Source organism: Stenella coeruleoalba, assembly GCF_951394435.1.
Source record: "Stenella coeruleoalba genome assembly, chromosome: 1".
Lineage (NCBI taxonomy): Eukaryota > Metazoa > Chordata > Mammalia > Artiodactyla > Delphinidae > Stenella > Stenella coeruleoalba.
The window spans coordinates 189759718-189773276 of NC_137169.1; the positions used below are offsets into that span (position 1 = coordinate 189759718).

General features: G+C 41.4%; 1 protein-coding gene across 1 annotated transcript in view; it reads left to right on the forward strand.

Moving 5' to 3' along the window:
* The window catches only part of FAM78B (family with sequence similarity 78 member B), a 91932-nt gene extending 80926 nt beyond the window's left edge, over positions 1-11006 (forward strand). Inside the window, exon 2 of the mRNA XM_079923156.1 lies at positions 10386-11006. Coding sequence (XP_079779282.1) covers positions 10386-10908 — 523 coding nt within the window. The 3' untranslated portion in view covers positions 10909-11006. The remainder of the gene's footprint in view (positions 1-10385) is intronic.
* The last annotated feature ends 2553 nt before the right edge of the window (positions 11007-13559 follow it).

Genomic DNA, 13559 nt, shown 5'->3' on the forward strand with positions numbered 1-13559 from the left:
TTAGATTCCATATATATGTGTTAGCATATGGTATTTGTTTTTCTCTTTCTGACTTACTTCACTCTGTATGGCAGACTCTAGGTCCATCCACTTCACTACAAATAACTATTTCATTTCTTTTTATGGCTGAGTAATATTCCATTGTATATGTGTGCCACATCTTCTTTATTCATTCGTCTGTCAGTGGACACTTAGGTTGCTTCCATGTCCTGGCTATTGTAACTAGCACTGCAATGAACATTGTGGTACATGTCTCTTTTTGAATTATGGTTTTCTCAGGGTATATGCCCTGAGAAAGTAGTGGGATTGCTGGGTCATATGGTAGTTCTGTTTTTAGTTTTTAAGGAACCTCCATACTTTTTCCCATTGTGGCTGTATAAATTTACATTCCCACCAACAGTGCAAGAGGGTTCCCTTTTCTCCACACCTTCCCCAGCATTTATTGTTTGTAGTTGTTTTTGTTCTGTTTTTTTTTTTCTCGGTACGTGGGCCTCTCACTGTTGTGGCCTCTCCCGTTGCAGAGCACAGGCTCCAGACGCGCAGGCTCAGCGGCCATGGCTTACAGGCCCAGCCGCTCCATGGCATGTGGGATCTTCCCGGACCGGGGCACGAACCCGTGTCCCCTGCATTGGCAGGCGGACTCTCAACCACTGCGCCACCAGGGAAGCCCGAGTTTATTTTTGTGTATGGTGTTAGGAAGTGTTCTAATTTCATTTTTTTACATGTAGCTGTCCAGTTTTCCCAGCACAACTTATTAAAGAGGCTGTCTTTTCTCGATTCTTGCCACATACTCTTGCCTCCTTTGTCAAAGATAAGGTGACCATATGTGCGTGGGTTTATCTCTGGGCTTTCTATCCTGCTCCATCGATCTATATTTCTGTTTTTCTGCCAGTACCATCCTGTCTTGATTACTGTAGCTTTGTAGTATAGTCTGAAGTCAGGGAGCCTGATTCCTCCAGCTCCGTTTTTCTTTCTCAAGATTGCTTTCGCTATTCGGGGTCTTCTGTGTTTCCATACAAATTGTAAAATATTTGTTCTAGGTCTGTGAAAAATGCCCTTGGTAGTTTGATAGGGATTGCATTGAATCTGTAGATTGCTTTGGATTGTATAGTCATTTTCACAATGTTGATTCTTCCTGTCCAAGAACATAGTATATCTCTCCATCTGTTTGTATCATCTTTACTTTCTCTCATCAGTGTCTTATAGTTTTCTGCATACAGGTCTTTTGTCTCCTTAGGTAGGTTTATTCCTAGGTATTTTATTCTTTTTGTTGCAATGGTAAATGGGAGTGTTTCCTTAATTTCTCTTTCAGATTTTTCATCATTAGTGTATAGGAATGCAAGAGATTTCTGTGCATTAATTTTGTATCCTGCTACTCTACCAAATTCATTGATTGGCTCTAGTAGCTTTCTGGTAGCATCTTTAGGACTCTCTATGTATAGTATCATGTCATCTGCAAACAGTGAGAGCTTTACTTCTTTTCTGATTTGGATTTCTTTTGTTTCTTTTTCTTCTCTGACTGCTGTGGCTAAAACTTCCAAAACGTTGTTGAATAATAGTGGTGAGAGTGGACACCCCTGTCTTGTTCCTGATCTTAGAGGAAATGCTTTCTGTTTTTCACCATTGAGAATGCTGTTGGCTGTGGGTTTGTCATATATGGCCTTTTTTATGTTGAGTTAGGTTCCCTATATGCCCACTTTCTGGGGAGTTTTTCTCATAAATGGGTGTTGAATTTTGTTGAAAGCTTTTTCTGCATCTGTTGAGATTATCATATGGTTTTTATCTTTCTATTTGTTAATGTGGTGTATCACATTGATTGATTTGCATATATTGAAGGATCCTTGCATTCCTGGAATAAACCCCACTTGATCATGATGTACGATCCTTTTAATGTGCTGTTGTTGGATTCTGTTTGCTAGGATTTTGTTGAGGATTTTTGCATCTATGTTCTTCAGTGATATATGCCTGTAGTTTTCTTTTTTTGTGACATCTTTGTCTGGTTTTGGTATCAGGGTGATGGTGGCCTCGTAGAATGAATTTGGGAGTGTTCCTCCCTCTGCTATATTTTGGAAGAATTTGAGAAGGATGGGTGTTAGCTCTTCTCTAAATGTTTGATAGAATTCACCTGTGAAGCCATCTGGTCCTCGGCTTTTGTTTGTTGGAAGATTTTTAATCACAGTTTCAATTTCAGTGCTTGTGATTGGTCTGTTCATATTTTGTTTCTTCCTGGTTCAGTCTTGGAAGGTTGTACTTTTCTAAGAATATCTTCCAGGTTGTCCATTTTATTGACATGTAGTTGCTTGTAGTAGTCTCTCATTATCCTTTGTATTTCTGGTGCCTTTGTTTTGATGTGATGATTAAGAAGTCTATTTTATTTCTCTCTTCCAGAGAAGCCTGCAAGACAAGGGTAGCTTCCTTCTTTCTCTTTCAAGACAGGCACAAGAGTGCAACTTTATTGTATTATCTCTGTTTTCAGAAAATCTGGGACCAAACTAAGCTTTGTGATTTTCCCACAAAACTGACCTCTAGATCCTGGGTCTGAGTCACTGCTCACATAGCTCTGGACAGGAAAATGGAGAAAAAACATGAATGTAAAGACTCTACAGACAAAGTAATTGAATAGAATGCCAAGCTAGCCAGTCCTGAAAAGGACAGTGTTATATCAAGCCAAACTCCCCAGGCAACATGCCACAGATGGCCCGGTGTTTAGGACTGGAGGGCAAGTACAATTTTACACTTATTGGGAATACTTGTCCTCCAGTCCCACAGAGGAAACCAAAGAGCAGCAGAGCCTGATCACTGTAAGTAAAATGAAGAACAGGGTTGAAGGAACACAGAAAATGAATGCCTGGTGACTGAATAATTGTCACAACCCTTTGACTCGGGGCACAAAACTGCCTCCAGTGTGACCATTTCATCAACCCAGCAGGCAGAGTGCTTCTCACTTGACCTGACCTTGTATGATTTTACCCCACTCAAACAACACTTATTCCCTTTTGTACAGTAAGAAGTGGCTATAGAATTATCTGGGAGCTACTCCTTGGCCCAGCTACAACTAGCATGGGTAACGAAATGGTAACTTAAGTCTCCAACTTTATGCATCAAGTCAATTCCTCTTACTTAGTTTCTGCCAAGCATTATACACTGCAGTTTTTCCCAGTGGTTATCAAGGGCATGGAGGCAAGAGAAAAGGTTCTTGCAGCTGTGGGCTCACCTCCTCTCCAGGCAATCCAGCTTGCCCCTCCCTTCAGGCTGGGGCTGCATAGCATCGGGAGTACTGTGGGGGGGCAGCAGGAGGCAGCAGTCAGTTTCTCCATGTCCCTGTGTGAAGGATTCTGAGACAGTTCAGTATTAACCTGGCAACACAACTCCCTTTTAGGCCATTGGTATAAAGTCCTGCAGGGACAGTGGCACCCGCTGGCACTGGCTTATCGCATTGGAACAAGCTTCTAAATATTTGTGCCCCAGCATGAGCCAAAGCTGCCCTCCGCCTCTTTAGGAGACTCTCCGAGACCAACACACAAGGAAGCAAAACTGGTGAGGGGGGCTTCCCTGGTGGCGCAGTGGTTGAGAGTCCGCCTGCCGATGCAGGGGACACGGGTTTGTGCCCTGGTCTGGGAAGATCCCACATGCCACGGAGCGGCTGGGCCCATAAGCCATGGCCACTGAGCCTGCGCATCCAGAGCCTGTGCTCTGCAACGGGAGAGGCCACAGCAGTGAGAGGCCCGCGTACCGCAAAAAAAAACTGGTGAGGGGTTAAATAACCTACCCAAGATCATACAACTGCAGTGTGGCTGACAGGGTTTTGGTGCTGTGGCCGGGTGTCAGGCCTCTGAAGGAGGAGAGCCGAGTTCAGGACATTGGTCCACCAGAGACCTCCCAGCTCCACATAATATCAAATGGCAAAAGCTCCCCAGAGATCTCATGCTCAATGCTAAGACTCAGCTCCACTTGACAGCCAGCAAAATACAGTGCTGGACACCCTATGCCAAACAACTAGCAAGACAGGAACATAACCCCACCCATTAGCAGAGAGGCTGCCCGAAATCATAATAAGGTAACAGACACCCCAAAACACACCACTGGACGCGATCCTGCCCACCAGAAAGACAAAATCCAGCCTCATCCACCAGAACACAGGCACCAGTCCCCTCCACCAGGAAGCCTACACAACCCACTGAACCAACCTTAGCCACTGGGGGCAGACACCAAAAACAACAGGAACTACGAACCTGTAGCCTGTGAAGAGGAGATCCCAAACACAGTGAGTTAAGCACAATGGGAAAACAGAGAAATATGTAGCAGATGAAGGGAAGGAGCAAGGTAAAAACCCATCAGACCAAACAAATGAAGAGGAAATAGGCAGTCTACCTGAAAAAGAATTCAGAGTAATGATAGTAAAGATGCTCCAAAATCTTGGAAATAGAATGGAGAAAATACAAGAAACGTTTAACAAGGACCTAGAAGAACTAAAGAGCAAACAAACAATGATGAACAACACAATAAATGAAATTACAAATTCTCTAGAAGGAATCAATAGGAGAATAACTGAGGCAGAAGAAAGGATAAGTGACCTGGAAGACAAAATAGTGGAAATAACTACCACAGAGCAGAATAGAGGAAAAAAGAACAAAAAGAACTGAGGACAGTCTCAGAGACCTCTGGGACAACATTAAATGCACCAACATTCGAATTATAGGAATCCCAGGAGAAGAAGAGAAAAAGAAAGGATCTGAGAAAATATTTGAAGAGATTATAGTTGAAAACTTCCCTAACATGGGAAAAGAAATAGTCAATCAAGTCTATGAAAGAAATAATAAGAGATCACTGAAGAAGTCAAAGAGGAAATCAAAAAGTACCTATAAACAAATGACAAAACATGACAACCCAAAACCTATGGGATGCAGCAAAAGCCGTTCTAAGAGGGAACGTTATAAAAAAAAATCCTACCTTAAGAAACAAGAAACATCTCAAATAAACAACCTAAACTTACACCTAAAGAAATTAGAGAAAGAAGAATAAAAACACCCCAAAGTTAGCAGAGGGAAAGAAATCATAAAGCTCAGGTCAGAAATAAATGAAAAGGAAATGAAGGAAACAATAGCAAAGATCAATAAAACTAAAAGCTGGTTCTTTGAGAAGATAAACAAAATTGATAAACAATTAGCCAGACTCATCAAGAAAAGAAGGGAGGGGCTTCCCTGGTGGCACAGTGGTTGAGAGTCTCCCTGCCGAAGCAGGGGACACAGGTTCATGCCCCGGCCCGGGAAGATCCCATATGCCGCGGGCGGCTAGGCCCATGAGCCATGGCCGCTGAGCCTGCGCGTCTGGAGCCTGTGCTCCGCAACAGGAGAGGCCACAACAGTGAGAGGCCTGCATACCGCAAAAAAAAAAAGAAAAGAAAAGAAGGGAGAAGACTCAAATCAATAGAATTAGAAATGAAAAAGAAGAAGTAACAACTGACACTGCAGAAATACAAAGGATCATGAGAGATTACTACAAACAACTATATGCCAATAAAATGGACAACCTGGAAGAAATGGAGAAATTCTTAGAAAAGTACAACCTTCCAAGTCTGAACCAGGAAGAAACAGAAAATATGAACAGACCAATCACAAGCACTGAAATTGAAACTGTGATTAAAAATCTCCCAACAAAAGCCCAGGACCAGATGGCTTCACAGGTGAATTCTATTAAAACATTTAGAGACGAGCTAACACCCATCCTTCTCAAACTCTTCCAAAATATAGCAGAGGGAGGAACACTCCCAAATTCATTCTACAAGACCACCATCACCCTGATACCAAAACCAGACAAAGATGTCACAAAAAAAGAAAACTACAGGCATATATCACTGAAGAACATAGATGCAAAAATCCTCAACAAAATCATAGCAAACAGAATCCAACAGCACATTAAAAGGATCATACACCATGATCAAGTGGGGTATATCCCAGTAATGCAAGGATTCTTCAATATATGCAATCAATCAATGTAATACACCATATTAACAAATAGAAGGATAAAAACTATATGATAATCTCAACAGATGCAGAAAAAGCTTTCAACAAAATTCAACACCCATTTATGAGAAAAACTCTCCAGAATGTGGGCATAGGGGGAACCTACCTCAACATAATAAAGGCCATATATGACAAACCCACAGCCAACATCGTTCTCAATGGTGAAAAACTGAAACCATTTCCTCTAAGATCAGGGAAAAGACAAGAGTGCCCACTCTTACCACTATTACTCAACGACGTTTTGGAAGTTTTAGCCACAGAAATCAGAAAAGAAAAAGAAATAAGAGGAATCCAAATCAGAAAAGAAGAAGTAAAGCTCTCACTGTTTGCAGATGACATGATACATACATAGAGAATCCTAAAGATGCTACCAGAGAGCTACTAGAGCTCATCAGTGAATTTGGTAGTGTAGCAGGATACAACATTAAAGCACAGAATCTCTTGCATTCCTATACACTAATGATGAAAAATCTGAAAGAGAAATTAAGGAAACACTCCCATTTACCATTGCAACAAAAAGAATAAAATACCTAGGAATAAACCTACCTAAGGAGACAAAAGACCTGTATGCAGAAAACTATAAGACACTGATGAGAGAAAGTAAAGATGATACAAACAGATGGAGAGATATACTATGTTCCTGGACAGGAAGAATCAACATTGTGAAAATGACTATACAATCCAAAGCAATCTACAGATTCAGTGCAATCCCTATCAAACTACCAATGGCATTTTTCACAGAACTAGAACAAAAAATTTTACAATTTGTATGGAAACACAAAAGACCTCAAATAGCCAAAGCAATCTTGAGAAAGAAAAATGGAGCTGGAGGAATCAGGCTCCCTGACTTCAGACTATACTTCAAAGCTACAGTAACCAAGACAGTATGGTACTGCCCCAGAAACAGAAATATAGATTAATTGAACAAGATAGGAAAACCAGCGATAAACCCACGCACATATGGTCACCTTATTTTCATAATGGAGGCAAGAATATTCAGTGGAGGAAAGACAGCCTCTTGAATAAGTTGTGTTGGGAAAACTGGACAGCTACATGTAAAGGAAGTAAATTAGAACACTTCCTAACACCATACACAAAAATAAACTCAAAATGGATTAAAGATTTAAAGGTAAGGCCAGACATTATAAAACTCTTAGAGGAAAACATAGGCAGAACACTCTATGACATAAATCACTGCAAGATCCTTTTTGACCCACCTCCTAGAGGAATGGAAATAAAAACAAAATTAAACAAATGGGACCTAATGAAACTTAAAAGCTTTTGCACAGCAAAGGAAACCATAAACAAGATGAAAAGACAACCCTCAGAAAGAGAGAAAATATTTGCAAATGAAGCAACTGACAAGGGATTAATCTCCAAAATTTACAAGCAGCTCATGCAGCTCCATATCAAAAAAACAACCCAGTGCAAACATGGGCAGAAGACCTAAATAGACATTTCTCCAGAGAAGATATACAGATTGCCAACAAACACATGAAAGGATGCTCAACATCACTAATTGTTAGAGAAATGCAAATCAAAACTACGAGGTATCACCTCACACCAGTCAGAATGGCCATTATCAAAAAATCTACAGGGGTTTCCCTGGTGGTGCAGTGGTTGGGAACCCACCTGCCAATGCAGGGGAAACGGGTTCGAGCCCTGGGCATGGAAGATCCCACATGCCACGGAGCAACTAAGCCCATGTTCCATAACTACTGAGCCCTGCACTCTAGAGCCCATGAGCCACAGCTACTGAAGCCTGCATGCCTAGAGCCCATGCTCCGCAACAAGAGAAGACACCGCAATGAGAAGCCCGCGCAGCGCAACAGAGTAGCCCCCGCTCACCGCAACTAGAGAAAGCCCTAGCGCAGCAACAAAGACCCAGCACAGCCAAAAATAAATAAAGAAATAAATAGATTTATTTTTTTAAAAAATCTACAAACAATACGTGCTGGAGAGGGTGTGGAGAAAAGGGAACCCTCTTGCAGTGTTGGTGGGAATGTAAATTGATACAGCCACTATGGAGAACTGTATGGAGGTTCCTTAAAAAACTAAAAATAGAACTACCATACGCCCTAGCAATCCCACTACTGGGCATATACCCTGAGAAAACCATAATTTAAAAAGAGTCATGTACCACAATGTTCATTGCAACTCTATTTACAATAGCTAGGACATGGAAGCAACCTAAATGCCCATCAACAGATGAATGGATAAAGAAGATGTGGCACATATATACAATGGAATATTACTGAGCCATAAAAAGAAACGAAATTTAGTCATTTGTAGTGAGGTGGATGGAACTAGAGTCTGTCACACAGAGTGAAGTAAGTCAGAAAGAGAAAAACAAATACCATATGCTAACACATATATGTGGAATCTAAAAACTACGGTCCCGATGAACCTAGCGGCAGGACAGGAATAAAGACGCAGACATAAAGAATGGACTTGAGGACACGGAGAGGGGGAAGGGTAAGCTGGGACGAAGTGAGAGAGTGGCATGGACATATATACACTACCAAATGTAAAATAGATAGCTAGTGGGAAGCAACCACATAGCACAGGGAGGTCAGCTCAGTGCTTTGTGACCACCTAGAAGTGTGGGATAAGGAGAGTGGGAGGGAGACGCAAGATGGAGGAGATATGGGGATATATGTATATGTATAGCTGATTCACTTTGTTATAAAGCAGAAACTAACACGCCATTGTAAAGCAATTATACTCCAATAAAGATGCTAAAAAATAACTGAATAAATAAATAGTAAAATAAGCTACAAGGATATATTGTACAACACAGGGAATATGGCCAATATTTTATAATAACTAAATGGAGTATAAGCTTTAAAAATTGTGCATCATTATATTACACACATGTAACATATTTTGTTCAACTATATTTCAATAAAAATATTTAAAAAGAAAAAGTAAAGTCGTAGGATATTCTATCACTTCCTAAGAGAAGAACTTCATTTCGAACAAGACCTCCCCCTCTTAGCTGATGAGTGGACAGTCTCATTTCTTTCCTTAATTATTAAATTCTCATGCAACACTGCTGAGAGTCATTCTTGGTCCCAGGAAAGGATTTATGGAGGACGCATAGCCAGGTTCTGCTGACTAAACGTCTGCCCCTAGGAGGACCCAGTCCATCTTCCCATGGCAGCTCTGGGAGCTGCTAGCCCACTGGATAGCCTGAATGCCCTCCACTCTGGCTTCCTCCAGCATCATGTGAGGACACTTCAGAAGGCAGTGTAGCACAGTGGTCAAAAACATAGACTTTGGAGTCAGACAACTCCAAGCTCCACGTCTTACAATCTGTAGAACCCTTGGCATGTACCTTAACATCTTTAAGCCTCCACCCTCTCATGTGTAAATGGAAATAAAAGTGTATTTATTTTATGGGATATTTTGAGCATTAACTGAGATGACATAATTAAAGTACTCAGCACGGTGGTCGGAATAGTGCAAGCATTCAGTAAGTATCAGCTATGATGATGATGATGAGTAGTCCACAGCACTGGGGGAGACACATGGGCTAAGAGTAGGGCACATATCCTCCTCCTTCCCTCTGTTCAAGGTTGGGAGCAGCCAGGAGTAACAAAGCACCCAGAATGGCAAGTTTGCTAAACTAAGCAATTAGACTTCCAGGCTGGACTTAAAGTTGATGGGAGAACAACATAGTAGAGACTGTGTATGCCAGCCTGTGGCACAACTTTGCACATTGAAGTGTTTTCCCAAAGGTGACCGTTATCTCCTGTGTTATCAGTTTCTATGTCTGTTTTCTAAATGCTGGATTGGCCAATGACTAGAATTTAAACAACTTTCTTTTTTGAGTAGAAATTCTACTACTTTGATTTCCTAGGAAATCAGTATAACCTTTAACCTTACCTCCCTTTGCCCTCCTTTCCACCTGATACTTCCTTCCAAGTTTGTCAGATTTCAACCACCACCTTTTCTTAACAAATCTTAGAGACGCGATACTTCCTGAAAAAGTGGTTTTTGCAATCGAATGCCTCTAGGTAGTTCATTACAATTGCACCATTCCAGCTAGTTGTTGCCTCGTTGCACCATTCCAGCTAATTGATGCCTCTTTGTGGGTCTCATAAATGCTTCTTTGAGCTTTTTGCTTCCAGTTGGACCAGCTATGGCTTAATTTAACTTGTTCTGGTATTGCTTTTTTATTTTTGATTTGTTCTCATTTAATCCCGAAACAGCACAGCATAGAACTTTTTGACCTGAATTCCCCTCTGAACCTCCCATTTTGCCCAAGTTGACTGTGATAGTAAGTGGTGGGCATCTCTCCAGCTTTTGAAAAATTCATTCAGCCTCTTCTTTTCTTGTGCATCTCTTCTGCTTTGCCAGGTCAAGCTGGGAACTGCCTGACTTGAGGGAAGGGAGAGTAAAAGCCATCAGTGACTCAGATGGGGTGAGCTACCCTTGGTACGGGAACACCACAGAAACTGTGACCCTGGTTGGCCCCACCAACAAGATCTCCAGGTTCTCCGTCAGCATGAATGACAATTTCTACCCCAGTGTGACATGGGCAGTGCCAGTGAGTGACAGCAATGTGCCACTGCTCACGAGGATCAAGAGGGACCAAAGTTTCACTACCTGGCTGGTGGCCATGAACACCACCACGAAAGAGAAGATCATTCTGCAGACGATCAAGTGGAGGATGAGGGTGGACATTGAGGTGGACCCTCTTCAGCTCTTGGGGCAACGGGCCCGGCTGGTGGGCAGGACTCAGCAGGAGCAGCCCCGGATCCTGAGCCGGATGGAACCTATCCCCCCCAACGCACTAGTGAAACCCAATGCCAACGATGCCCAGGTCCTCATGTGGAGGCCCAAGCGGGGGCCACCTCTGGTTGTGATCCCTCCTAAGTAGAAGCAGACTGGCCTGACTGTGTGTGGAGCACACGCCACTGAGACACACAGTGAGGTTGCCAGGGGTGGCAGGAGCCAAACTGAGTTTCTGAGCCAAAGCAGACCTCGTGGTTTGCCAGCCTTTGCAGCCACTTGTGAAGAGTAGAGCTGCTCCTTGGGTGGTAGAACCATAATCCTTAGGAAAAATCCCTTCCTTTTAGGAATAAAGAAATCACTGATTTGACAGACTTGCTGTGATTACCATGCAAGTAGCCATATTTTGGAGCTGACCAGGATGATTCTTTGAACTATTGACCATTTCTTTCCTGTGAGATGCAGGGGATGGAAACAAAAGTAAACAGTGCCTGTGGCAAATGCTGCTTCCCAACCAATTAGAAGTGGGAGTGAAAACATCCACACCAGGTGTTTGTAAGACATACAGTTCCACTGCCCAACTGGAGGGTGCTGGGGAAAGGGTTGGAAGGAAAGTCAGGTGGTGAAGAGAATGGGCAATGGAAGGAGGAGGGAATAATTTGTTATTGCAAAATAATACCTGTGCATGTCTTAGTTAATCATCAACACACTCACTGGAATTTAAGAAACGCTAAGAAAACTGGAGACATGATATTGGTTCCATTCTGAGGGAGAGCCTCCTAGGAACTGTCCAAGTTGCTGACCGTAGTTCTAACTGATGGTGACTCTCAATGGTTCCATCTACCCACCTCTTTCCAAAAACTGCTTATTTAAAGTATCCTCAATCACAGTATTTGGATAGATAGTTCTGTATTCTGCAATAGCTGTGATATTTGGGGCCTTCACCATGTTTTTAGTGAAACCCGAATTGTGGTTTTGTTTACAGCTGCTTATTCTGTTCCCATTACCAGCCCTAAATTTACAAAAAGAGAATTGTTTATAAGCCATGAACCCATGTAGAGTTTCAAGAACATTTCTACAAGTAAGAATAGTATTTTTACTATTACACGTTCACACATGCAAGCACACATGCCAGGATATATATAGCATAATTACTAGCAGATTTGCCAGCTGTACCTGCATGTGTGCTTATAGGTTTTATGCATACCCAGTACATATACTGTGTACCTATATATGTTTATTTTAGCTCAACTTCACAGAAGCTCAACTCTAACTGCTTGAGCATTTGTGAGAAAGTGCTCCATAAGTCTTAACTTCAGACTCTTAATGAAAATCTGAGTTACTCACAGTAAGCAAACCTGTATTGCTGAGATCTTTAGTCAGGCCAATATAAACTTTTAAAAGTATCCAGTCTTTACCATATGGATCACCACAGAAAGAGCTTTTAAATCACTACAAAAAGAGCTTTTCCTTTTATCCTCCATAGTGCTAATTTTGATTGATAGATAGATAGATGATAGATAGATAGATAGATAGATAGATGATAGATAGATAGATCCTTGTTCAAACCCCCCATGCAAAATAATTATAAAACTCTCATAATATCATCGTGGATTTTATGGGTGGATACTGCCAGCCTAATTTCAGAAATGAGAGAGTTACGATTCAACACAATTATTACAATCCCATGGTTGGCTCCAGTGACCTGTCTTTTATCAGAGTTTGAAAAGGGAGAAGAAAAAACAGGAGGACTTGTTTATTACATTTATTAAAAATGCAATTCAGTCTAATTTATTTCAGGTCCCAGGAGATGGTGCTTATTTACATGAGAGGGTTAACAGATCCGCTCCAAATTATGTAGTGTTAATCTCACACCCCAACCACCAGCTACTCTCTTATAGATCAGTTATTGATGGCAAGCTGAGCTATTTATAACACCACGTTAATGACACATCGGTGACTCACAGAAGACCTGGAGACATTCCATTTAGAAATAATTCAGCTATTACATTTGGATTCCTCTGTCGCTTCCCATGTTATGCCTCCTTGTTTTATGGGAGAGGTAGTCCCAGAGAGCTCCATGGTTTAAATATAAAACTGCTTGATTTCCACGCTGATGTCAGAAACAGGACTCTCTCCCTGTGAATGAATTAGATGCTACCCTTATGGAATTCTGGAGTGTGGATACTTATCCTGGAATCCAATCCCCGTTGGCCCTACTTTAAGAAAACCTGATATTTAAAAATCTAAAATTGTAACAAACAGAAGGTTAATGAGGAAGTATTTTTTACATTGCAAAATACTACACAAGATTTCTGCCCATTAAAATAAGACATTACTTACACAATTATGTTTACAGCATAACTTTTATCGTATTTATAAAGCAAGGTGCTACATACTTAGCTAGACTTGTTCCTACTGAAAACTCACACTTTTCAGAGTTTTAAAAGAATTGACCTCCCACAAGTTTTCTGGAAAATTATGTAACAACAAAAATGAGAAAAGTAGTTGGGAAAGTGCTTATGAAAGTTAAAGGCACTGTGCAAATATACATTATGATTATTGTCAGTGATACTGTTGTGAACTCCATAGTTGGGTCTCTCAATTCTGAAATCAGCCTGGCAGAATGCTCGATTGCCCTGCAGCCTGTTATTCTAAAGTTATAGTTGCTTTACAAGGAAATGATCCCTTTTCTTTCTGTCATCCTTAGATCATTACCTTTCAGCTAATCAGGATATTGCCGAATGAAACTCTCCAACAAGAGAGAATTCACCTTGAAATCTCTGTTGGGGTCACCCC